This window comes from Cannabis sativa, chromosome 2 (assembly GCF_029168945.1).
Source record: "Cannabis sativa cultivar Pink pepper isolate KNU-18-1 chromosome 2, ASM2916894v1, whole genome shotgun sequence".
Classification (NCBI taxonomy): domain Eukaryota; kingdom Viridiplantae; phylum Streptophyta; class Magnoliopsida; order Rosales; family Cannabaceae; genus Cannabis; species Cannabis sativa.
Window position 1 is genome coordinate 25,873,178 of NC_083602.1, and position 8,955 is coordinate 25,882,132.

Here is an 8,955-nt window from a genome sequence, read left to right on the forward strand (position 1 = left end):
TACAGACCAACACGAGTGTTTCTAGCGTGCTTTATCCTCACTCACACGCTTCCTGGGACAACTTCCCAGGAGGTCACCCATCCTGAAATTGCCCCAGGTCAAGCACGCATAACTGTGGAGTTCTTTCGTGATGGGCTACCGAAAAACAAGATGCACCTTCCCCAGGCGGCGTGGTATTGCACAACTTACTCGGTATTTCCCCTTACGGATCACGGGACTACTGACTGTCACAATCACCCCCCTTACGGGGTCCGACGTCGTCGTCGACCTCACTTCTGGCTGGGTCAAGGCTTTGATACCATTTGTAATGTCCCCGCTTCAAGCCTCCATTAGGTCCTTACACCCACGGAATAATGACTCTTATACACGAGTATGCCACTCTGGCTGCTTCCTGGATTGACGACTGACCCTACAGACCAACACGAGTGTTTCTAGCGTGCTTTGTCCTCACTCACACGCTTCATGGGAAAACTTCCCAGGAGGTCACCCATACTGAAATTTCCCCAAGTTAAGCACGCTTAATTGTGGAGTTCTTTCGTGATGGGCTACCGAAAAACAAGATGCACCTTGTTGACATAGGTAGTACCAATCAATCCATTTAAGCTCTCTTCAAATGTGTAGTCCCATACCTACACAATCTCAGAATCATCCCACTTGACCTTCCCCGGGCGGCGTGGTATTGCACATCTTACCCAGTATTTCCCTTTACGGATCACGGGACTAATGACTGTCACATTATTGTAATTAGACGTGTGAGCGCAACACGTGGGTCTACGCTACGTAGACATAAATAGGCATGTGAGCGTAACATGCAGGTCTGTGTCATACAAACATATGTGAATGACATTACTGATTATATAGTGTGATAAATATGTTTATCATTATTTTATACTGTCTTGCTGGGCTTGGCTCACGGGTGCTGTACTGTGAAGGAAAGGGTAAAGCTGTTTCTGATCAGCCATGAGTATGGGAGCTGAACGACGAATGTACATGTTCGAGCCACACTAGACCAAGCGGGTTGGGGTCTACCAGTGATGTATTTTGAGACTCTGTTTTGCCGCTTAGGTCGGCTAGAGGAAACAAACTTGTAATACTGTTTTGTAATTACTTTTGGGATCCCAACTTTTGTAACTTTTAAATTATAAGATTTAAATTATTACAAGTTATTTTCATTCTATTTATTAATAAAGTTTAATTTCCGCGCTTATTTTACTAGTAATCCCAATTAGGGGATTAGGATTTCATAAGTTTATTGGGTAGCATACCTAATTATTTAGGGCGTTACAAAATGAGTCCCTAGTTGTTAGTTTGGAAAATTTTCCTACAACATAGTAGTAATACACCTCTTGCTACAAAAAGGGACTCAAGTTCTAGTTACTCCTTCCCGCATTTTAATAAAAAATAATAATAAATAAGAAAGTTAGAATCTCAACCCAATGATTGCAAACTAGAAAGAAATAAAGTCATATTTATACTTGAAAAATAATCACCATTGCGATAGTTGTGTGCTCTACAAAATTAAATGAAGGTAAAGCAAGTATAGAAGACTATAATGAAACACAATATTAAAGAAAATGAAAAAGGCAGCGTGTTGAAATAGTGTTCAAAAAGAGATAAGAAAAATGTGAGATTTGTTTACTGGTACTTAGTACCACTTAAAGGTAGCGTCTTGCAATTAATAGCAATATTTCTATAAAGATTATTACATTAAATATATGATATTCAATGCTTAATGACATCAATAATGATATGATACTTAGGTGCTAATCACTAATAGTGTTAAGAATTGCTAAAAGGCATTCATGGTGCTTAACACCCTTGTAAGATGTAACATCGCTATTAGTGCAATTTAATATTAGATTCCACTTATTTTACTTTAATAAAAATTATAGAAAATCGATAACCAATTATAGAATGTGATATGGTGACATCAGTGGATAGCATTGGATAACATGACTTACCGGCCTCATTTGGTGTAAAAAGTTGGTGTATTAATGTAATTTACAAAACACACATGAACTATTGTATTATATGTTCTAAAGCTCCAAAGTGATCTTACAGTGTAAATCAATCGTATTGAATTTTAAAATGAACTCCACAATTATCTGGAATGATACACAAATAGTAAGTATATAACATACAACAAGCCAATCTAACAATACCCAATTAATTTTGAGAGAGAGAGGGTAGAGAAGTTCAGTGTCTTTCTATGGCTCTGCATGTATAGATGCAAAGCCAAGCAATCTTACTAAGAATGGGGCTTAAAGCGATGGTGGCACAGAAAGACCAACTCCAGTTTTCTTCTCTGCTGTTGAAGCACAACCTGGCTAGCTGTTATTTTCAAGCTTCAACACAGTTTAAGACTTGGTAAATGAGAAGACATTTTTTTGTAATAAATATATTCATGTCCTTTATATCCTAAAACTACTTTGGGATTGGATGCACTTCTATGCTGTCAAAAGCTTTTTGCTGCAGCATGAACTGAGTATCATCTCCAAAATGGTTTATATACAATTTTCAATCTTGCATTTAGGAACCAAGCTCTTCAAAATATGATTTAAGTGGCATTTAACATGGCACAGCTAGCATCTTTCATCACCATCCCAATTATCCTTCTCCTTTGGTCCAGTTGGTCCTTCCTCACCATAAATCTCAGTTGGAAACAAATCAAAGATGTTCTCAACCGAAAATCGAAAATAAAATGGAAGAATGTCAAGTAGTTTGTCTAGTTCTGATCGCGAATCATACACTATGGTTGGACCCCATTCCCTCATATACTGCAACCAACAGGGTTCTGTAACAACTCCCTCACCGAGATACTCAGCTGCAATGATCTGATACCTTGTACTCGAATCAATGAAAAACTTGCTACGAGCAACATCATTTCTGGCCCCTATTCCAAGCTTTGTTGAGCCTTGAATGTATGTACCGGGATGTGGGAAGCTAGCATGACCGTGTTTTGATGCATAAACTACTGCTTTGTTCCCTTGGATGAACTCCAACTCAGAAGCATCCACCCATCTACCACCACTGTGTTCCGAGAAGTATATTTGCCACAGTTCTCCGGTGAAGTTGCTCACACGAAGGGTGTAGTGCTCCCAATCACCCACATGTTCTCCTATCTTGTTCATTGCAAATGTCAACAAACCAACTTTAAGGGTGGCTGGTCCATTAAAGGGGCAAAAAACCCACATAGCTATATCAGTAAAAGTCCCTCCGAGTGCTGGTTTAACATGAACATAAAGCTCCGAACTTTCCATATTTCCTCGCTTTAGATGTTCTTTTGCCTCATCATCACCGGGCAAATCTATCCAAAACTTACCATCATTCACTCCTCCAGCAGGCAAGTTTGATCCTCCAAACTTGATAGGTTCAGCCTTATTAGAGCCATCTCTGCAGAGAAGTGCCCCATTTTTGAAAAACCATTTAACTGAAGAAGCCAAATATTCCTCGTCAGGATGGAAGAACAATGTAGGCCCATAATGCTGAATGAGAGCATGAACTTGGTCAAGATTTGGCATTCCTTCTAGAGTAGAGTTCACGTTCTTTAAGCACCCAATATATAAATCTTTCTCAGAATTCCAATAGCTACTACAGAAAAATGTACCAACAGACACTCCTTGGCACCACATCCCTCTCTTGCAAGGCATCGTGCTCCAAATTTGAAATGCATCCTTGGAAAACTTTGAATCCATGGCAAATACCGCATCACTTGTTCGACAAGTCTCAGTAAGATCTTCTCTCACACACCTAACTTCATCAACTTCAGGCTCCTCGGGGTTATTAGTGACAACAAAACCCACCGCTCTGTAACCCATTGGCGGATTTGGCAACCAAAAAAAACCACAACCATCATTATGGGAATCTGCATTCCAGATTAAGGAATAGTTAACAGGCTTTTTCAGTGCAGGTAAGCTTGATTCCGAGTGTTGTGGCTTAGGAGTAAAAGCAGCTTCACGAGCCACAAGAACGTAGCCTCTCAATGGCTTGTTGCTGGGCTGGCAGTAGTGACCAAGACAGAAAAATCCTTCAGGAATGTTCACAGGCTTGTAAAATGAAACCCCATTTGGTTTCCCATTTAGACTAGTAACGCTCTCAAACTTGGTGACTTTTGCAACTTCAATTTCTCCAAGAGATACTCTTCCGGTTCCAAAGCCTTGGCCTAAGCACAAATCAGTATAGACATTCTTAGAAAACTGATTACCAGTATAAACTTAATGACATCTGAATAATTTTCTACTATGTTTTATTTTTATTTTTTTTGTTGTGGACTATAACACTTTACTTAAATATCCTATTATCCAAATCAATAAAGAAACACAAAATAACTTGATGATATCTTCTTTTATTTTAAGAAAAAAAAAAGTTGGAAATATCAGATCATAAAAGTCTTTTCTTTTTCATTTGCTGAAATCTTTCAAAATCCGTGCAAAATTTCGAAATCCAATGATTACCATGTGCATAAAATTCGATTAAAGTGTATGCCTTCAGTCCAACTTTGAGTCTTTGACTAGTAGTACAAAGATGACAACTAAATAATTATTATTATTTTCTAAAAGTATATAATACAAAGTTTTGTGCTTAAAACTTGGAATACCTCAAAAATCTCTTATCACATTCTTAATCAACGATGCCAATTAGTTCTTACCCACTTTTTTAGTTTTTTGGGAAATTTGCGGCATAAATACTCATTTTGTCTATTTTGTTGCTAATAAATACTCAAATTCAAAAAATTGCGGCTTTAATACTCAAATCTCACTTTCTCTTATTCTGTTAGGTACCCATTCCGTTTATGTTAGTTTAAGTAAAAATGTGTGTTGTATATCTTGATTAATAACCATTTCTTTTCATATTAATTAACAAACTTTTAATAAAAAAAAATTAACCAAAATAGAAAAACTAAAATTTAAATCAACCCAAATCTAAATCCCCATTTTCCCATAACCACAATGTCTTCCCCCTCTCTAAATCTAGAAACCGAACTAGAAAGAAACCATTCATTCATAAAAATAGCACCCTAATCGAGCCCAAACCCAGAAACTGAATCCCCTACCCCCGACAACATTGATGAGCAGCTTAAAAGTGGATTTATCATTTACATCGAGGGCAAAAAATGAAATCGCTGCTCAAAGTCTTTCATAGAAAAAGATATAGGATTCAGAGTGAAGAACCTCATCTAAAGATGCAAAAAGAAACATGTGTCAAAACAATTGTTAATGCTATATGAAAATAAAATAAAATAAATCACAAAGAACAAGGCCTGATATTAGTGGATATGAATCAAAAGAAATTGAACAACTATTAAAATCAAAAGCCCATATTGCTTAGAAAATTGATCAGGAAAAAGAAAAGTAAAGATAATATGTTTCAATTTTTTTGGGGTTTGGGGTTCGATTTCAGGGCATCCTCATTGCTGTTTATGGGTAGATGGGATTGATTTATGGGATGGTGGGGTTAGATTCATGGGGTGAGTAGATTGGAGGGGGGAGACGATATCGTAATTTTTCGGATTCAGATTTTGGCTTATTTAATTTTAGAATTATTTTACTCTTTACTGAATAAAAGTTTAGGTTTATTTAGTTTTGTTTTGATTATTTTTTATAAATTAAATTTGATTGAAAATAGGTTTTCATAATTAATACATGAAAAAATAGTAATTAATCTAGATGCTTCATGTGTTTACTAAAACTAACAGAAACGGAATGAGTACTTACGGAATAATAAAAAAGTGAGATTTGAGTATTAATGCCGCAATTTTTAGAATTTGAGTATTTATTTGCAACAAAGTAAATAAAATAAGTATTTTTGCCACAAATTTCCCTAGTTTTTTTAATACAAATAGATGCGCTATTAATATTATCTTTGTCTTTGGTCGCCAAACGTATGAAGAGAATTAGTGATCAAACATAATCTTTTAATGATAATTCATATAAAGGATATGTATATATATTTAATTTCCAAACCGACTTCTAAAATAGGAAACTTGATGATGAAAATTATGAAATAAGGAACCACCGAACCATAAACCGAAATTAAAATATATGACATGAAAAAAAGGCTCATCAAAATCATATAAACAAAATCAGGACCACCAAGATTAATGTCAAGGAAGAAAGAGAAGGGCGTAATGTAATAGTAGTAGGGCATACAATATAGAACGCATATTATTTTGAAGCAAAATTACAGGCTTTCTGGAGAAAAATAGAGAAATTTAAGAATCAAAAATGGAAAATTTTGTTTTTCAAAACACTGTACCAGAAAAATCAAGAACTGGGTTTGTTCTATTGTCATTTATTTTTGAATTTTATTCATAAAAGACATACCTTTAGGCCATGCCGGAAGTGGTGAAGGTAAAGAGAAGGGTTTAGGCTCAGAGTAATTGAACTCCAGCTCACTGTCCCAACACCAACACTCACACCCAAACATTTTAATGATCAAAACTCCTTCAAATTCAAAAACCCGAAAACTTTTTTCCCTCTAGATTATGATCCTCAACACTCTATACTCTTATTTATTTGAACGGTTTTAACGAAAGAGAATAAAGCGAGAGAAACTCTCTTTCTCTCTGTATAATTCAAGAGAGAGAGAGAGAATAGTCACACAATCATAAAGTTTTGATTTTCAAAGTTAGAAAACAGAGATGAAGCTCGAGAAAGGTCTCTGCTTTAAGACTTGTTCAGCTAGAAGAGGAGAGAGAGAGAGAGAGAGAGGAAAGTAGCTTGGCTTAGAAATAAATAGAAAAGGTTAAAAATAATAAAAATTAAAAGAGGAAGGTGTTTAGTTGGTGTGGCATAGTATTGTATGGTACTTTGTTTTCTTTCTTTTTCTTCTGAAATTTTATTATTTGGAAACTTCATGCCACTGCCTTCCCTTTATTCTCTCTAATGATATTTTAAGTTTGGTGGGAAAGAGAAAGAGTAACATGGATGAAAAGTTTTGAAGTGATATTATTAAATAAAATCAAGTGTTTAAATAGATTTGTAATTATCTTTATGTAGTTACTTAAATTATTTCCTTATTAGTTTAGTATTATATATATATATTTGTTTAGTTGTGTTAAGTAGTCAGAATTTGTGCCATTATTTATTATTAAATTTGTATCTGTAGCTATCCCAGGGTCCTATGTTAATTTAGGTTTACACAAAAATAAAAATTGGGGCAAGTAAAAAAATGAGATTTGAACCCTCAATCTCTTAGGTGGTGTTTAGTTAGAGGTAATAAAATAGAATGGAAAAAAAATAATTTTTATTCCATTTTTTTGTTTGGTTGCATTTAAAACTATGGGAATATCATTTCAATAGAAGGGTCTTTCCATTATTTTGGTAGAATGACCATTCTATTTTAAAATGGAAGGAAAGACTATTCCAATGCAAGATTCAAACAAATTTAATAATTTTTTTTATACATTAAATTTTATTCCATTCCATTTCTATTTCAATTTCCATTTCCATTCCTATTTCTATATTTTCATTCATCCCAACGAAATGCCACTTTAGTTGTTATGCTAATCAAATTACCATTAGGCTACAACATATATTCAACATTAAAAGTATTATTATTTATTTTATTACTAACTATAATTTAATTTTTTTTTCAAAATGGGCCCTGAGCGGTGGGGGCTTAAGGCGGCCGCCTGCTTCGTCTCACCTCAGGGCCGGTCTTGAGTTATCATTTCAAAAAAAAAAAAAAAACCTTACGAATTGATTAGGATTTAAATGTTTTTTGTAATGGAGATTAGAATTTAAATGTTAAAATTACCGTTCTTTATGTATAGCAATATACATGTTTAATAATTTTTTTAAGGAATTATGACATTTTTTTAAACAGGAATTATGACATTTAATATATATATATAGGGATATGATTTTGTTCCGTGATGTACTTTCACGGAATGTATTCCGTGGTACATTAAATGGGTCTCAGGGTACATTAAATGAGTGTCAGGGTACGTTTCTACTTTTTAACCCTAATTACCCCTAGATCAATCTCAGCCGTCAGATCAAATAACTCCCTCATCTGACGGCTGCCGTACATCACGGATTACAATCCGTGAAAGTACAATAACGGGACAAAATCATATCCCTATATATATATACTAGATGAAAGTTACGTGGCGAGCCACGTAAATATTAGTTTTATTTAAGTTCTAGTAGTTTTTATTTAAAAATTCGATAATTAATTGTAAATTATTTTGTTAAACGATTTGTTTTGTAAAGGTAAATTTGTTAAGAATGCCATAATTTTGTATATAAACCTATGATTGAAATTGGTCTCATGTTCTACGATTAGGATGTTACGATTGAGCATTTGATTTTTGAATCAAAATTGTTTGGGTGGCTAGTTAAGAAACCTATAAGTGCAAAAGTGCCAGAACAGTCTCAGACATAATAGGAAATTCATATTTGCAGGTCTATGATTCATATAGTTTTCCTGGAAACAAATAAGCTATTATATTATATCAGCAACTGATGCCTCTGAAATGTGATCATGGCAATAAATCCAGCTTATTATCAGCAAATACAAATTCAACTTCATTTTTTGCTAGCTGAAACAATTCCTTCTTTCCAAGACTTAAATGGAAAAAACAAAACAAGGTTGACATGCTTTTTCAATCACGTTCTTATTATAATAAGCAGCAGTAAACATTAGACGTACCAAATGCAGAAGCAGCTAGCTTATACTCGCCAGAAAGACTTGTAGAGAAAACTCCAACATCATCAGTGCAGAGGGATAAGGGATGTTTTTCTTCATACAGTTCAGCTGCATCAACATACAGGATTAGCTATGAATTTTGGAGTATATGACTTGCAAAATATAGACATAAATGGAAGAAACATTACTAACTGCAACAAAAAGGGAATAAACAAAACATTTTAGAGTTTATTAGGAAATTTAGTTATGAAAAAGTAATAGTTTTATTCCTAAATTAGATTTTGTAAGATAAAAAGAAGCAAA

The 8,955-nt window shown here is 34.4% G+C and overlaps 1 protein-coding gene across 1 annotated transcript; it reads right to left on the reverse strand.

Annotated features, from left to right (window-relative positions):
- Positions 1 to 1,969: 1,969 nt before the first annotated feature.
- LOC115719420 (hypothetical protein At1g04090) lies at positions 1,970 to 6,938 on the reverse strand. The gene is made up of 2 exons (XM_030648465.2): positions 6,324 to 6,938; positions 1,970 to 4,162 (listed from the first exon to the last, which is right to left on the reverse strand). The coding sequence occupies exons 1-2, from the start codon at positions 6,424 to 6,426 to the stop codon at positions 2,583 to 2,585; spliced, it is 1,683 nt and encodes a 560-aa protein (XP_030504325.2). The 5' UTR covers positions 6,427 to 6,938; the 3' UTR covers positions 1,970 to 2,582.
- Positions 6,939 to 8,955: the final 2,017 nt, after the last annotated feature.